General features: G+C 47.9%; 2 protein-coding genes across 5 annotated transcripts in view; both read left to right on the top strand.

Moving 5' to 3' along the window:
- ANKRD60 (ankyrin repeat domain 60) overlaps positions 1 to 17898 on the top strand; it is a gene marked incomplete at its 5' end in the record, with an annotated part of 59979 nt that overhangs the window by 23237 nt on the left and 18844 nt on the right. Inside the window, 8 exon segments of the mRNA XM_027086633.1 lie at positions 3737 to 3856; positions 4639 to 4704; positions 6245 to 6308; positions 6311 to 6411; positions 6951 to 7126; positions 8223 to 8674; positions 10636 to 10828; positions 13945 to 14040. Coding sequence (XP_026942434.1) covers positions 3737 to 3856; positions 4639 to 4704; positions 6245 to 6308; positions 6311 to 6411; positions 6951 to 7126; positions 8223 to 8674; positions 10636 to 10828; positions 13945 to 14040 — 1268 coding nt within the window.
- Positions 14856 to 17898, top strand: part of LOC113609535 (serine/threonine-protein phosphatase 4 regulatory subunit 1-like) — a 9095-nt gene continuing 6052 nt past the window's right edge. For all 4 annotated transcript variants that reach the window (XM_027086896.1, XM_027086897.1, XM_027086898.1 and 1 more), the window contains exons 1-2: positions 14856 to 15520; positions 16703 to 16803. In XM_027086896.1, coding sequence (XP_026942697.1) covers positions 15317 to 15520; positions 16703 to 16803 — 305 coding nt within the window. In that variant the 5' untranslated portion in view covers positions 14856 to 15316. The remainder of the gene's footprint in view (positions 15521 to 16702; positions 16804 to 17898) is intronic.

A 17898-nucleotide genomic window follows, 5' to 3' on the forward strand; every position in this document is an offset into this window, starting at 1 on the left:
GGGCTCCGGACGCGCAGGCCCAGCGACCACGGCCCACAGGCCCAGCCGCCCCACGGCACGTGGGATCCTCCCGGACCGGGGCACGAACCTGCGACCCCTGCATCGGCAGGCGGACTCTCAACCACTGCGCCACCAGGGAAGCCCCTCCCTTACCTCTTAATGCCTGGAAGATCTGTAGTTTTATCCCTTTCATTTACGATACTGGTAATTTCTACTGTTTATTATTTCCTTCCTTCTACTTACTTGAGTTCAATTTGCTTGTACTTTTCCAGTTTATTAAGGAGGAACCTTAATAGTTTTCAGCCTATCTTCTTGTCTACTTTAAGGGTTTAAAGCTACACATTTAATGTTTATATATTTGTGAGGTATTGACTCTTTTACTAAGAAGTGACTTTCTTTATCACTGGTAGTAATCTGTATCTTGTAGTCCACTGTGATATTACTGTAACCACTCCAGCATTCTTATGTTTACTGCCCATCATGGTATATTTGTTTACGTCTCTTTACTCAAAACCTTGTATGTCTTTACATTTAAAATCCTCCTGCTTTCATCAGCATAGAGTTTGGTCTTCCTTTTATAGCCAATCTGATAGTTTCTGCCTTTTAATTGGAGTGTTTATTCCATTTATGTTTAATGTAATTATTGATATATTTGAATTTAATTCTGCCATTTTGTTATTTGTTTTCCATTTGTGTCATTTGTTCTTCTGTTATTTCCTGCCTTTTCTCGGGCTAATTGGATATTTTTGTATACTGCACTTTAATTTCTCCATTGAGGATTTTCAAAAATGTGGGACCCTGCAACATCGTAGCTCCCTTCACCCTCTCCTCCTCTGTGCTGTGGTTGTCATATACATTATGACATGTACATCACATGATGATCCTGGTAATGTGGTATTATGATTTTAGATTTGAACAGTTCTATCTTTGGGAGAAAGTAAGAAAAGGGAAAAAATGCATAGCCCTTTATACCCGCATTTTTACCATTTTTGGTGCTCTTGCTTCCTTTCCTACGTCTGAGTTTCCATCTGGTATCATTTCCCTGCAGCCTGAAGAACTTCCTTTAATACTTTTTTTGAATTTGGTTGGCTGCTGATGAAATATCCCAGTTTTCATCGGAAAATGTCTTTATTCTGCCTTCATTTTTGAATGATCGTTTTACTGGATATAGAATTGAGGTTTGTTTTCGTTTTTCCTTGCAGCACTTTAAAGATATCACCCTGTTGTTTCCTGGGGAAGTCAGCTGTCATTCACATCGTACTCCTGTGGAGAAAATATCCTATTTGGGCAGTGTTTGGCTATTGTTCCTTTAGGTGCTTTTTCTCTCTTTCTCCTTTCAGTCCGGGCCTTATAAAGTTGGGACGCTTGATATTGTCCCAACAATAGGTCTTTGAGGTTCTGTTTTTGTTTGTTTGTTTTGTTTATTTAAGTAATTTTTGTCTCTGATGTTCAGATTTAGTGATCTTCATTGATCTGTTTTTAAGTTTGGTGACTCTTTCTGTCATCTCCAGTCTATTAGCCCTTTCCATTAAATTTTTTATTTCAGTTATTGTCGTTTTCAGCTCTAGAGTTTCCATTTTGACCTTTAAAAATATATATATATATTTATTTATTTATTTATGGCTACATTGGGTCTTAGTTGCAGCACGCAGGATCTTTCATTGTGGCAGGTGGGATCTTTCGTTGTGGTGTGCGGATTCTCTAGTTGTGGCGCACGGGTTCCAGAGCGCATGGGTTCAGCAGTTGCGGCGTGTGGGCTTAGTTGCCCCACGGCACGTGGGACCGTAGTTCCCTGACCAGGGATCGAACCTGCATCCCCTGGATCGGAAGGTGGATTCTTAGCCACTAGACCACCAGGGGAGTCCCCATTTTGACCTTTTTTTTATAGTTTATATATCTCTATGATGTAGAGATTCCCTATATGTTCTTTATGCTTGTATTTTCTTCTCATCCTTGAATATATTTATAAAAGCTCCTTGAAAATGATTGTCTGGTGGTTGCAACATTTGGATCATCTTGGTGTTGATTTCCGTTGATTGATTTTTTCTTTATTATGGGCCACTTTTTCCTCTTAATACATAGTTATTTTTAATTGAATACTGGACATTAAAAATGATACACTACAGAGATCTGGGTTCTGTTTTATTTCTCTAAAGTGATTTTTTACATAGCAGGCAGTAGTCTTGTCTGATCTCCAGCTCCCAGCTGTCTCCTTTGTGGAGAGCAGCAGCTGACGCCTCTGCTCAGTTTGTTTAGTTTCTGGGTGCTGCTTTTCTGCCGGGTCCCTGGGGTCTCCCCATATATGTGTAGTTTAGCAGCAGCCAAAGATCTCAGCAAAATATAGACACAGACTTTGGACCTTATTTGCAAATTTCTCCTGTTGCAGTTCATCTTTTAAGGACAGCCTCTGCTCCAGTTTCTGCCTTTTGGTTGCTCTCCAGTACTCTTAAATGATTGTTTTTTTATGTTTTTTTCAAGATTCTGTAATTGTTACCTGTAAGAGCGTAAGTCTGACCAAGCTACAGTGTTATTACCAGAAGTCTTGATTCTTTCTTACAGTTCCCATTTCTTTGGTGAGATTTCCTATCTGTTCATTTGTTATGACTCTATTTGCCTTTTAGTTCTTGAACATATTTATAATAGCTCTTTAAAATCCACTGATTCTAACATCTGGATCTTCTGTGGATTTGTTTCTAGTGATTGAGATTTTTCTTGAATGTAAGTCACATTTTCCCATTTGTTCTCACGTCTGTGACTAATGTATCTTCTCAATGAAACATTGCAGAAACTCTGAATTCTGTGTTTTTCCTCTGAAGAGTGTTAACATTGTTCTAGCAAACAGTTCAGATTCTGTTTCCTTTGCAGTTCTCAGCAGCTGAAACCACACAGATCCTTCTGCCTTCAAGCTATTGCTTTGCTCTGTGAAACTCACCATCTCCCCTGTGCCCACGTGGTGCTGAGATCAGCCAAGGATAAGAGTAGGATGTAATCAGAGGTGGGGGCTCTCCCTTCTTTAGCTTCCTTCCTCTATCCTTCCCTCCCTCCCAGGATTTCTACCCTCACTTTCCAGCCTCCCTGGCCACCCCCGTCTCTATCCTCTGACTTCTCAAGCCAGTAAAACGGTAGCTTTGACTTGGAAGTCCAGCTGCCCCGCATGGCTGTACAGAATGAAGGACGCCCCAGGCAGAAAGGCAGCAGCAAGCAGTGCATGTTGTACCCAGTGTGGTTTCCCCTCTCAAGGGTCTGCTTCCATTTAGTCCCCACCAGTGTTTGGTTAGTCTTCAGTGATCGCCTGTGAGCCGTCTTTTATGCTTTGTCCAGCTGTTACTGTGTGTCCCACCTCACCACTCTTTGGTTTTGGTAACATGACTTAACCTCTCTGAGCGTTAGTTTCCTTATCTGGAAAAATGAAGATACATGATACTCACGTCATAGGGTTTGAGGAACATGAAAGAGGTAACGCACATCAATTGTGCATTCACGTGTCGGGCACATGGCAGGCACCTGGCACATGGTAACGCTTCAGCTTTAGACAAACCATATCTGAGTAAAACTTGAAAACTATTGGCCTTCTATTGATACAACTTGACAAAATGCAAAAGAAGGTGTTCTCTGTTTTGACCTCCTGGGTATTTTGGCGATATTTTTGATATTCGCTTTTGGAATCCAGTTAGTGATACATGGGACATTTACGCTTTGGTATTCCAAGTGACCCAAGTTTTCTTGTTATTTGTAGGTAATCTGCAAGCTGGCGTCGGTGCTGAGCAAGAGCACGGTTGAGCGCCGGCTGCTCCCTCGATTCTGTGAGCTGTGTGGTGATGGGAAGTCGTTCAAGTTCGGAAGGTGGGAATGTACAGTTTCAAAACTTGAAAAATTCAAAAAGTTAAACAAGATTCAAAATTGATTCCTTTAAAGTGCCTGGACTTCCTCAGTAGACACAGTCTGGATGAAAAACGTGGCCAGTGTGAACTGTGTAAGGAAAACAGTGAACACTGTTGCCAGTTTTCCCTGCCATCCGGGCATCTGTGGAGACGTAGGGTTAGACGCCGTGAGGGTAACCCTCTTGGGCACAGGAGGAAGAGACATTGCTGGCTTGTGCTTCAGTGCTGGCGCCCAGGCGTGCAAGGCCTTTCATCACTGGGGCTGACTGGCTCCAGGACCCTCGCATGTTTGCTGTACCTTCCAACTGCACCCCCTGCACTGCCCTCCCCGTTTATCGCTCGTCACTCGGTTGTCATATTCTTCCTTCTGAAGACCATTGCCAACCCCCTCCCCGAGCAGCCTCACCGTCCGCCTTGCTGTGCAGCTGCCCATCTTCCCTGTGGTCTCCCCTCGTGACGCAGAGGCAAGGAGCTGGGTCTCATTTACCATGCAGAGGACGTTAAGGGTGTCTTTTGCTCTAGTGCTAACCAGAAGCATTGTGTATCGAGAGGATGAGGAGCCACAGCGTCCTAGCGTGCGGTGCTCTATTGTAAGTCTTCTGTCTCCGGTGCAGTGGAGGCACCGGGCTCAGTGAGTGCTTGTTAGCTGCCCGACCAGAGGACTCGTTGCTCTCAAGGCTCCCGCTTGTCAGTTTACACAATTTGTTAAGACAGAAAGAAATCGGAGAATAATGAGTATGCCTTTTGCCTTTTTAAGGTTTGTGCCACAAATTTGGGTGATATTTGTCGTGCTGTCGGACAAGAAGCCACTGAGAAATTTTTGGTACGTGACGTTTTGCCAGCTGTACTTGCTGATGCCCTTCTTAGGGCGCTTGTGAAATCAGTGGTGACGTTTTGTATTTATGAGTCTGTTACTTTGGAATGGCAGCTCAGTTTTGCATCCATCAGTTTCAGGTTTCTTGGCTGCTGAAGCTTACATTTCTTATAAGCCTCAGGCAGCTGGTATGTGGGATGCTGCAGGGGCAGCCCCGCCCTCTTCCCCGGGGACTTCTGCTGTGGCTTCCTCACTGCTTGCTTTACCACCCACCCCACCCCCGCCCCCGCTCTTCTCACTGTCTAAGCCGCCCTCTGTCCCTTCTCGACTGCTCTTTCTAGAACACTGCTCCACCACCTCGCTCCTGGGTTTCAGAACCTGTGGGATTTTTTTCTTGGTTTACAGATTAAAATCCAGACCCGTGTTGACCCCTCAAGTTCCCTTCACAAGTACCTTTCCTGCCTCACCTCCACTCGCCTCCCTCGGGTCCGAACACCGCCCTGACCTTCGGTCGTGCATCTGAACCGCAGGGAGGGTGAAAGGGGGCATGGCCGGGGTCTGTATTTTTGCTGAAGTCCCTGGTGATTCTCAGCACAACAGTCTGGAGAACCACGTCACCAGGCAGCCGGGGGGCTCTTCAGGGCCTTGCAGCTAGCTCTCTGCTCTCGTGCACCTCCCTGCCCCTGCTCATTACTGCCCGTCTCCTTCCAGAGGCTTCCCTGCCTGGCGGGGGGACCCTACTCACACTTCACACCCAGCTTGCGTGTGCATTTGCCTCTGTCAGGTTCCTTCCCTGTCTGGACTCATCTACCCGCTGGGTCTCCCTTTTCAGCATTCCATGACGTTCTGTTCAGAGTGCTTGCGTGTCCCCCACCACGCCTCATTGCAGCGTTGCTGACGGGGACTTCACTCCGTCACGTTCACCTTTGCTTCTCCGCTGCCCACCCGGTACCAGGCCCCCAGAGAACTGTGCTGAGTAAGCACTTGCCGCTTTTACATGAGAGGGCGTGCTACCTGTATGGCTGGAATGCAGCTAGCTTACCCGAAGCGCCGCACATTGACGGTCACACCGAGGAGGACCGATGTGAACTTGTAAATGGACTCACAACCGTGTATATCCAGCGTGATGACAGTCCGTTGCATTCCACCGCACACAGTTTGTGTTCCGTGGACTGGAACTATTGGCGGTACTGTGAGGTTTTAACAGTATGCCTTCTTTCACTAAAGTACCCCAGCCAAAGACCGTGGGACCTGGGTGGGGCCGCTAGTTGGGGAATCCACAATTTCAGAGTCATTCACAATTCTCTACAGTTCACAGGTGCATATCAGTCATTCAGCCTTTGGGGCGGTTTTCTGTATTGTTGAATTTAACGCAGTCATTTACTAGGATTAAGAGGTAAAGGAAGTTATTTCTGTTTGTTTCAGATGATTCCTTTTGGACTCGCAGCTAGTTCCCTTTTGTGTCATTAACTTAAGGCTCTGCCTTAACTACATCATTGAAACAGGTCTGCCCTTCCTTCGGGTGACATGGTTTTGTTTGCTTTGGTAGCTCCCGCAGTTTTTTGAGCTCTGCTCAGACACTGCGTGGGGGACGAGGAAAGCCTGTGCGGAGTGCGTCGTGGCGTGTCCCACAGCACGTCCCCCGAGGGCCGCGGGGCCAGGCTCTCGGCGCCCTTTATCACGCTGATCAGCGACCCCTGTCGGTGGATGAGTGCGGCCACTCGCGGGCCTCGGTGTGGCTTTGCACTGGGCACTGTTACTGTGTCTTTTCGGTAACGGATTTGGCGTATTTAGACTTTGTGAAGATTATTAGGGCACCTAAAGTCTCAGAAGCCTGGTGTGTAGTAGGAAAGTGGCACACACCGCAGCGTTCATAGCAAACGAACATCACAGAAACGAGGAAGGAGAAGGAGGAAGCTGTAACTGGATCGTTGCCTTTTCTGTTGTGATCATAAACACGCCCGCAATGATGAATAAGGGCTGTTCAGATGCTGTACGAAGTCTGGGATTATTTGATGTGGAATTAATATTCGGGAAGCATACAGACTACATGATGGCACTCAATTTTTCCTGATTTTCTGTTGGAAGATAGTTTACTTGGAACCTAGGGACGGCCTTAGGAAGCAGTGCATCTGCTTACACGTAACGTGGCAGACAGTGGATTCGCTGGCAATCAGCCGTCTGTTCAGCCTGGGATCAGACCTGGCCGACACCGCGTGCACCGCACCCTTCTTCTCTGGTTTTGGGTGCGCCAGGCTGCCTTCCAGTCCCTGGGCCCCGTCATCTTCACCTTTGCCAACCCCTCCAGGGCTGGCCTTTATATTCGAGAGGATGGCACCCTGAGCATCCGACCACCGGCTCCGGATTTGGACTCGGGTTTCACCTCCGGGTCACCGGGTGCAGGCAGCCATGGGAACATGTCCTCAGCCTGGTGAGTTTCGGCTGGAGTAATTATCAGGATCCCGGCGTCACCTCAAGCATCCACCTAAAATTCTAGCAATTACCTTGTCTGGAGCTTTAGTAACAGTGACCTTCTGGGCACGGTGGAATATTAGAGCTTTAATTATGTAAAGAAGCAAAAAGTAATTGCAATAATGATTTTGAAACATGACTAGTGGGTTATAAATAATGAAGCTACTGTGTCTCCTAAATGTAGATAAAATATTCACTCAGAGTCGTGATTAAATAACCAATAAAGAAAATTTTCTCTTACTTTTTGATTAATGAAGTTCTTTGGATAATTTACACAGGGAAAATGTGAAGTCTCCCCAATAGAATTTTGTGCCGTAGGATTTATCGTGCACATGAAGGTGACATTCCTGGCTCACCGTTAGTAGGCCCACACTGTTCTTCTAGTAAGTCCTAGTGATTGATCTCGGGTTTTTTCCTGTTTCCTCGGAAGACAATGGGTACGTACTAAGCAGGCCACGCGAGGTAGTTTACAATCATCTCTCCATTGCGAATATTCCTCCTCAGCCGTGTGAGAGGAGGTGATTCACATCTCGGATGGCACGGATGCGTCGTAAGATGGGTGCATCCTTCTCTCCATCTTTCTCCACCAAAATGCATTGAGTTCTTGCTGAAGGTCAGGCCTCTGTGCCACATCTTCCTCATCAGGACTTTCCAGGTGGTTCACCAATAGCCAGTTCTTAGCAGCTCTAGCGCCTTTTATTTTCTAATGCCTGCCCCCGGTGGAGGTACTGATGAGCAGTAAGTGCGTGAAGTCTCGCCACGGAAGGGTGCCCGCGGAAGCCAGGGCTGGTGCACCACTTGAATGTAATGGAGGGATTGGGTGAACCTTCCTGTGGCATTTTCAGTGCTTTAATACTCCCAGTGGGGCAGAGGGTACCGATTGGACCTCTTATCCTCCGTGAGGTTATTAACTTCTGGCACCGGAAGACACGGGAGGTTGGGTAGCGAGGTAGAGAGGAGGACTGGCTTCGCAAGGATGGGGGTCTGATGTTTCCCCATTTTACTTCCAGTCTATTGCACGGTGCTAAAAATTTGCTTCCCTCAATTTAAACTAGTTCAACAAAGCCAGGCCAGACAGAGCCAGCTCTACCCATGGAAGACACATCCACGGACACCAGCAATTTTCCGTGCGTCAGTAGCTCCTCCAATGGCCTGACGGAGAAGCCAACGGAAGACTCTGTCTTGGCTGGAGCCGAGGTGACCAGGCTTTCCCCCGAGGCCACGAAGCTCCCCAGTATTAACGACCTCCCCGTCAACAGCCATCCTGGACCAGACTCCTGGGCCCGCCCGGGGCATCCTGAGGACGTTTTCAATAATTTCCTTTATTGGCGAACTCCTCTCCCTGACATAAGCAAGGACTTAGAGCTGCTCCTGAGCGAGGCTGGCCCGCAGGAGGAAGGTGGCGGCACACCCGAGGCCGTGCATAGGAGCTGTGTGGCTAGGAGCGAGATTCAGAGAGTCCTGGATGGTTTGCAGGAGCATGTGATGAACGATCCAGGTGTGCAAGGTAGCTGTTGTCCACGGTAATGAAAGAGAAAACGGGATCTTTCTGGATTGTGTGTCAGCTGGGCCCGTGTGGCTGTCCACGTGTGCGTACTTCCCTCGATCGACCCTGCGCACCCACCCTGGGGGCGCCTGGCCCAGTCTCCGCACAGCCCTCACGCCGGGGATCCTGCTGTTGCAGGTCTCTGCGAGGGTTTTGCCTCCTTGCTTTTCAGCCGTGTGACCCGGTTCTCAGATAGAAGCGGCTAGTTCTCGGGCGTGTCTGGAGCGGTGGAAGTTTTATTAGCTCCTTGGACACGGTTCTGTCTCTCGCCGTGTGACAAAGCCCTTTCTAGCTACGAACAGCCAAGGAGGGTGCTCCTTTTGGAGCCTGTTAACTCACCTGAAGCTTAAGGTCTTTCCCTTTGTACAGCCAGGAGGAGCACAACTTCTTCTTTGGGGTATTTTTCATTTTGTGACCAGTGTTCCCACAGAGCGTCTGATCTGGGAGCCAGGCCTTGCAGTCCAGATCCATCACCATGCCTCTTCTTTCTCTAAACGGGGCGGTATTTGTATTCTTCCTTGAGTTGGGGAAATTGGAAAAAAACAACACTTGCTGCCGTTGCCGGGCAAAGATTTGTGAAGCTTTCGGGAAAGGAAATGTGAAAATCCAGTCAGCCCTGTGATTATTCTTTGTCTTTAAATTTATAAAGGAAATTAAGTCAGTGTTTGCTGAAGGAATGAGCACATGTAACATATCGCTTCTAATTGTTATAGACAAAGGTCTGTTTTTGGAAAACACATTTCTAAAGCTGCCTTCTTCAGTGCTCGGACCCGGGCTGGGTGCTGGGGCAGTAACGCCCGACACGTGAAGCCCATAGGGCTGGTTGAGGGGATCATGGAAACAACCACCCGGCATAGGCAGTGGCACGGGCTGGGGCAGGGGTGGGCGCGCAGGGCAGGAAGCCGGTCCGGCCTGCGGGCGGAGGAAGCATCTGGGAGAAGACCTTGCAGAGCAGCTGACATTTGACGTGGGCTTTAGGCTTTAGGCGACGGCCAGGACTCCATCGTCTCGAGAAGTCGAGGGTTGAGTTTCAGAGGTTCCTTCCAGTTTCCTGAAATCGTGTGCATATGCAGACTTAACTTCTTTGTAAGGAAGGACCTGCGGCTTTCATCAGCACTCAGAGGGATCTGGGACCCCAGAAGACTGAGAAATAAACTACCCGTTGGGTAATTGTGAACTGGCCATGGCTGAAAATGTCACTCAGACCCCTGGAAAGGGCCTCGGGTGCGCTAAGGAGGTGGCACCTTGCCCTGGGCCCAGTGGGGAGCCCTTGTAGGCTCTAAACATTTTAAGGACTCTTGTTGAATTGAACTAGTAGGAAACAGGATGCAGGCAGTACTGTGTGTGTGTGTGTGTGTGTGTGTGTTTGGAGGCTGGAGACATGGACACATCAGTTTGTTTTTTTACAGAAAGGCATGTGAACTATGTCATCTTCACCGTTAGGAGAGTCTCGAATAGCCGTGCTGTGGACAGAAAGAACGAGTAGCGCTCGGGGCTGGGTGAACGCGGTCTTTACTCGTCGGTGTGGACGGGGATGGATTGATCCCAGCACGCGCGTGCGTGTGGCAGAGCAACGGCCGCCCTGGTTTATAAATGGGGGATGGGACCCCCCCCCCCCTCCATGTTGCTGGGCCTCCCAGACAGCAGCGTTCAGGAGCATCGCGTTGTCTTTCTGTGGAAGGTGATGGGATTGGACTCTGATTTTCCTAACTGAGGCTTTTCGAGTTCAGGTCGGACACTGTGTGTGGCTGGCAGTTAGTTGGAATAAAGGTAATGGCCGTAAACATCAGCACCTCTGTGAGAGCTCGCGCCGGGCGCCCGACTTCCGGAAGGGGAGGGCTTGTGCGGTGCGTCCACGTTGTGAGTCAATCCCTGCAAACCAAATAAAGTTATTCAAATTCCTGGAACTTCTCTTCCTGCAGCTCCAGTTCAGGTGTTGTCAGCTGCACTGGTTGCCGCACAGCTAGACCCTGTGAATGAGCCCGAGCGCCCGCCGACGGAGGGCTCAAGGAGGCGTCCAGTTCAGATCCCAGCCCAGCCTCTGGCAGTCAGCCGGCCCCGGCGGCTTCACCCCCGCAGAGTGAGCTCGCCGCGGCCAGGACGTTACAAAGCACAGTGAGTCTTTGCCCTCTCCCTCAGCCAGCGAGGATGTGACAGAAATAACGCAGCTGCGTTTTCTTTTATTAATATATCCTGGCAGAATTGATAAATGGCACATTTAATTTTATTCTTAAGGTCATGTTTTGGATAACTAGACAACGAATCAATCAGGTGATTGATAACCCCGATTCTCCTCCACAAAACAAACGTGGGGGGGCTTCCCTGCTGGCGCAGTGGTTGAGGGTCCGCCTGCCAATGCAGGGGACACGGGTTCGTGCCCCGATCCGGGAAGATCCCACATGCCGCGGAGCGGCTGGGCCCGTGAGCCATGGCCGCTGAGCCTGCGCATCCTGAGCCTGTGCTCTGCAACGGGAGAGGCCACAACAGTGAGGGGCCCGCGTACCGCAAAAAAAAAAAAAAGAAAAAAACAAACGTGGGGAGACCAAAAGCACCTTCCCTCTTCTCCAAAGACAACCTGGTTCTTTGGGGGGATTAACCGTCTAAATGCTCTATTTCACTGCTAAACCGACGCCTATATCTTTCAGTAGCAAGGGGAGGTGAATTCACGCAACTCCTAGAATGTAAAGTTGACAGTGACCTTTGAGATTGTGCGTTACCTCCAGCCCGTCCCGTGGGCCTCCTTTAACCCATGCTTGCTCAGGAGTGATGCTGGATGCCGTTTCTTGGAGGGGAGATTTTTTTTTTTTCCCCTGGTACGCGGGCCTCTCACTGTTGTGGCCTCTCCCGTTGCGGAGCACAGGCTCCGGACGCGCAGGCTCAGCGGCCATGGCTCACGGGCCTAGCCGCTCCGCGGCATGTGGGATCTTCCCAGACCGGGGCACGAACCTGTGTCCCCTACGTCCGCAGGCGGACTCTCAACCACTGCGCCACCAGGGAAGCCCTTGGAGGGGCGATTTTGAGAAGACAAGTAGCTCACTACTGTTTCTCCTCTAGTCTGGAACCAGCCCCCGTGAGGCTGGGACTCCGTGTTTGGGGCGAAAAGGAAGCCTGGCACTTATTTCTCACCTTGAGTTTCTCTAGCTTTCCAGCTCGCTCGTGGTAGGAGGCTCTGATGCCTTCCTAATTCCTACTAAACTCGCACATGGACCCCTTTGAGTTGGGGTCCTTCACAGGTAGTGGTGAGACTAGCAAATTAAAATTAGCAAGGGGTCTGTGATCATAAAGTCATGATGTGTGGGCACCCTCTCATTTTCATGTGCCACGATGGAGAATCTCTTTAAACTTGTGGTCTCCAGGGTCAGAATACCAATTGTTTCTCCATTCACACGGTTTATATTTTGACGTCCGTGATTAAACGAGCTTATCACCTCCGTTTACCCCCTTGGCCTACTCCAGTGAAGCTAAACAAACGACGAATTAAAAAAGCCTGAATATAAAATGTTCAAGGGTTATTAAGGTTGCCTTTGATTAGTAGGGAATGAGATGATATCCTGTTTTGCTGATTTGCTTCAAAAAATAGGCAAGAAAGCTCACGTTGTTACCTTTGTTACCTGGAGTATAAAAACCACCTGTGTTGAGTGGAAAGGCGTGGTCACGTTTACCTTGGTGGGAGATGTGATGGGATTCGGGCTTCTTTGTCATATGCAGAAGTGAAAAAGGAAAAGAGAGAACAGATTCCTCCAGGTTGGCTGTCTTGAGCGAAGGATCTTAAAGGGGCCTGTATAATTGGGCTTTTGGTTTATGGCGATGGATGTCAGGGCTCTTGAATTTGACTCTTAGGTTCCTAAGGGATCGGGCAGGATGCCTCTAGTTGCAAAAGAAGGAAAAAGAACAAAAAAACTCAGAGCTTAAGCCATGAGGACAGAAGAGGAGGTGAGGCTGGGAGGCTGCTCGCCCTTGGCCCTTGCGTTGACCTTGGTCCAGCTCCCACTCCGCCATCTTCACGCACCAGCTTGGTCCCGAGATGCCCAGGGGAAGGAGGGGCCTGTTTCTTCCCACTTGTCTCTTTTGACTGCCAGGTAGTTTTCTGGGGAAATGACCTCCCAATTCCCTCTGGGGTTGCCTTGACTTGGGTGGTTTACTTAAACCTTAAGTAAACCTTGGCTCCCGGAATAAGTGCTGTATGTAACTACGGCACTGAAGACTTTGGAATAAAGTTAATTCCTAGAAGGAGAATAACGCTGTATTATTTATTAATCTATATGAAGTTATTAACTTGGAAAAACTGGGGTCCTAGGTTATCATACCAAAATATTTCTGTTTTATCATGTCCTCTGTTAAAATAAGCAGTACATTTCAGTGCAAACCTTGGGAATTGAAGGTTCTGGTAGCGTGCCTCAGAGCAAGCGAAGCATCTATCGGTGTATTAATCGACTTCCTGGATCATATATCGAGCTGATTTGTCAGAATCCATTAAGCTGGTAGACAGTATGACATTTCAAGTGCAAGTAGGAAAATCCGTGTTATGGTTGAAGGAGAAGGTCAGGTCCATCTCAGTTAATGTTAATCAATGACCAGAGACCAATATGTCACCGCTGGATGGTCCAGCTCATTTTAATTGTTAACCTAATGTAAAGGTTCATCAGCAAACATTAGAGGTATTTGTACATGTGAAAATTGAGAACAGTTTTCTAAATACCCTTTCATCAGCCACATCTTTTCACTCAGATTAAATGGGTCCCCCCAGCCCCCCGCCTCTCCATCCTCTGTCTGGAGTCCAGAGCACTGTACTGTCTCATCCCTGAGAAATGCTGGAGGTGCTCTTCACCATTTCTTGCAGACCTCGCCCTGCCTTCCGGAGTGGCCTCTGCTTTAAACATGCGACTGTTACCTAAGGGCATCAGCTAACCACACTGGGGACCCTGGGACCTAAAGAAGGGTAAATACAGACTCGAGTTGTTGGTACTCACCAACAAGAGCCTGTCTTTTGTAAGGGCCTCCAGCAGTCTTGAAATTAAAATGCACTTGAAATGACTGACCTATATGGTATCATATACAACTGTGCAAATGTATTTTTTCACATCTGGAGGGACACCAGTGTCTTCAGGGGAGCTCTGGTCTTGGTCTGCAGAAGTCACTTTTGGCCTTGAAAGAGAATTCTTTGAAGGGGGAGTGGTAGGACAGCTTCCTCCTTTGGACCACGTTGGTAATGTGCCCGATCAACTCTGCAGGGTCCAGGTGAACCTGGCAGTGGAACCAGTGGCCATTTGGAGACTGACCAGAGGCATGGCTGCAGCCCACTTGAAGAGGATAAATCTAAATCGCAGGTTCGTTCCTTGAAAAGAAAAGCAACTCAGAACTGCATTTTCTGGAAGTTAAGTTTAAGAACGGCTGTTGGAACCAAACGTTTTTCTTGCATCAGGATTAATGACATATCTTAGTTCATAATCTGTGTTGCTGATATTTCCTCTCTAACTGAAAAAAAGTAAATTCTCAAGTGTTGTTTAAAGTCTTCTGAACAGTCTCGAAGGTATTTTAATAAAGCAAATCAAAGGTGAGAAGAGAATTTGGCATGTGTACGTTAATATGTAGTGTCTGTTTACACAAGCCATTTAGCTCCTTTCTTTGTCTGAAAAGTTTTCGACAGCTTCCTTTGTTGAACTGTGTTTGGTTTTGTTCTGTCTTGTGGATTAGCTTCTAGTGCTATGGCAGTTCTCTTAAGGGTTTTTAATTATTGTATCCCCTCGTCCTTGCAGAGAAAAAGGTAAGTGGGTGATGTCTTATGAAGGCAGTATCCCATCAGTTGGAAAAAGGTAGTAGTGAGCAGAGTGCAGTGGCTCTGGCCATAGGTGCTGGGGGCAGTTAATGAGAAAAGAGGAGCTAGTTTGCATTCTCCAGAGCTGCGTGTACCAGACCAGCCAAACGTTGATATTCTAGACTGTGCTCTGTGATATCCAGTGTTGGACCAATTTAGAAAAGATGAGCGTGGCCACTGCTTTAACTTAAGACCAAGCTGACTCACTACATGCTGAACAAGAAGTTCGTGCAATCCAGAGCCCCGAGCTTTGGGAAGGCCTCTTGTTCCTCTTATACCCCCGCTTTGCTGTTTTCACCTCCAGGTTCCAATGTCCTCGTCTTTCATGAGTGTTCTCCTTCTCTACTGCAAGCATGATGGTTCCCTTTCTCTCCTGTTTCTCAGGATATAATACCTCAGCCCCTGCTAGATCAGTACGTGTCCATGATTGACCCAGCTCGAACCCAGACCGTCGATACCGACATCGCCAAACACTGTGCCTACAGCCTCCTGGGGGTGGCGCTGACACTGGGCAGGCAGAATTGACACTGCCTGAAAGATACGTACGAGACGCTGGCTTCCGACGTGCAGGTAAAAGGAGCCTTTTCAGGGGCAGGCACAGAATAGGGTGGGTCATCTAATTAGGGAGAACGGGAAGCTGCGGCAGGGCTGCTCGCTGACCTGTATTTTATGTGGCCGCCATTGGCTTGTTTACTGGTCTCTGATCAAATGAAGCTTTAAGTGGTCAACCCCTGGCAGTATCAGTTTGGCTCCACAAATGCCACTTATGCTCTCGATAACACTGAATTATGCTTGCCTTTTGTGGTCCGTATGTCTCTGCGCACCCCCAGTGGAAGGTCCGTCAGACCTTAGCCTTCTCCATCCACGAGCTGGCTGTGATCCTTGGGGATCAGTGCACGGCTGCCAACCTGCTGCCCATCTTCAGTGGATTTTTAAAGGACCTGGATGAAGTACGCATAGGAGTTCTGAAACACCTGTATGACTTTCTAAAGGTAGGAAGAAGGATTAAAACAAAAAACAAATCTCCCCTCTTCAGTACAATTTTTATATATTTATTTGGCTGTGTTGGGTCATAGTTGCAGCACACGGGATCTTTCTTTGCGGCGTGTGGGCTCTTTGTTGCAGTGCCCGGCTTCTCTAGTTGCGGCACGTGGGCTCCAGAGTGCGCGGGCTCAGTAGTTGCGGGTGAGGGCTTAGTTGCCCTGCGCGTGTGGGATCTTAGTTCCCCGACCAGGGATCGAATCCGCATCCCCTGCGCCTGAAGGTGGATTCTTAACCACTGGACCACCAGGGAAGTCCCAATACAATTTTTTAAAACCCTGGATATGTAAAGTATCAGTGGAATAAAAACCAGAGACAGCTGTCTGGGTCTCTTCAGTTGAAGCATGGCATCCAAAATCTTAAAGTGGGCATTCTTTCGGTGACGGGTAAATATTTTTATCTTTCCTCCTAATCTTCCCGTCCCTTAGAGTTCTAATTGTATGGAGGATGGTAGACAGATGGCCCAGCACACTCTTGAGAAAGAAGGAACCGGGCTCCCGGGTGGCGTGTGACTTGCCCGGGGTCACCTAAGGGAAGAGCCAGCTGAAATCCAATCTCAATTCTGCACCAAGGGCTCTTTCTTGCAAGATGTTGCTGCTTCCCTTCTTGCCTTCCCCCCGCCCGCCCCCGCCCCAGAGGAACGATGAGCGTAAAACTAAGAGTTTAAAAATGACCTAGAGAAACTAATTACTCGCGTCCACATGACCAGGAGCTGCCCTTGACGGAGTCTGGCGCGTGCCGCATCGCCGGAGATTTTCCTGTCTGGTGCAGGAGCACACAAGCAGTGCCACCTCCCTGGGAAGCAGCAGGGCATTATCTTCCAAGCACACACATGCTTGGTTTTTTTTCAGGCAGGAAATTGTGAAAGAAGGATGAGTAGGGGGCGTGTAGAAACACACAAGCACATACACGAACCAGGGGAGAAAGATTGGAAGCAGTCAGGGATGCGTTGGACGTCTGTTAACAGCAAAGCTAATTCACAGCCACACTGGGTAATGGAGTGCAAGGCATCAGGGAAATGCACGGTCCTGGCCGGTGACAAATGTATAATCTGAAGTATAATAAAACAGTCTATTTGGGGACATTTTGAAGGATTATATATTTTTATTTATATATACATTCTTAAAAAATAGTTGCTTCATGAAGACAAGAGGAGAGAATATCTTTATCAGCTTCAAGAATTTGTAGTGACCGATAACAGCAGGAATTGGAGGTTTCGATATGGACTGACAGAGTAAGTAAAGCCTGTTTGGGGTTATGAGAAGGCAAGCTAGATGGAATAATTCTTAATTTCCCTACCTTATAACTGATTTCTAAAGTAGCAGCAGGAGTGTTCTTTTGGATAAAGAGATTATGTTTTTATTAAGGGATAAAATGAATTCCAAAGCTCTAAGTTACAAATACCACAGTCTCTGGGGAGACATTCATTTTCAGAGGCAGGCAGGGCGAGAGTCACTTTGGAATTAGAGTGTTGTGCTGTTCTGTAAGCCAGTTTATTTGAACCAAATGAAAGATGAATCACCCGCTCTTCCATATTTTCCTATTTATCGGAGCAGTTTTTGCCAAAGCTTTCTTGAACATTCTGAGTGTAGCCCTCTGTGTAAGGGCACAGCGCAGTTTATACACTTCAGCCACTAAGGAAAATTATGTTACAGTGAGAGATATGAAAAGGTCTAACCCAGATGAAGCGATTATTTAATAAAAACGTCCCCCAAGGTGGCTCAGATCTGTACATCATTTTGTGTGTGAAGGAGTTATTTAATTCCCCATTTTGTGCCAGCAGGAGGAATGTTCAAGGTTTTAGTGATTCTAAAAGAGTGAAAGTGTCACTTTAAATAATTCTCCGTCCCGAGGTGTATAATGTGCTTTCCGCAGTATTGAGTGGATTTGTTTGTGGTGTTGTTGTTTGGGTTTTAGTTTTCACCTTGTCGAGATTTATTTCAGTATCTCTAGTTTTCATTTTTCTTGCCCTCAACTGGAAATCTCTCAAATAATTGTCTTCCCTGTAGAAATCCATCAGGCTTTTGCGGCTCTTCAGGATATGATTTGGCCTATGCCAGGGGCAAACTGAAAGATTTTCTCTTTGCTGTGATCCTTAATCATTATGCTTAATTTGAGAGATTGAGGTTTCAGTCATTATGCCATGTTCCCGGCGTGTGTTCTCAGAGAACCGAGGAAAAACAGGCCCACGTTTTTTTCCATGTAGGCATCGCGCCCTCTAGCGGCTGAGTGCAGGAACTCGGCGAGGTCCGTCTCGGGCCGGGCGGATCTGCTTCCCGGGAATGGGGATGGGGATGGGGATGGGGATGGGGATGGGGATGGGGATGGG

This window comes from Aethalodelphis obliquidens, unplaced genomic scaffold (assembly GCF_003676395.1).
Source record: "Aethalodelphis obliquidens isolate GAN/ISIS:26980383/991018 unplaced genomic scaffold, ASM367639v1 scaffold57, whole genome shotgun sequence".
NCBI classification, from domain to species: domain Eukaryota; kingdom Metazoa; phylum Chordata; class Mammalia; order Artiodactyla; family Delphinidae; genus Aethalodelphis; species Aethalodelphis obliquidens.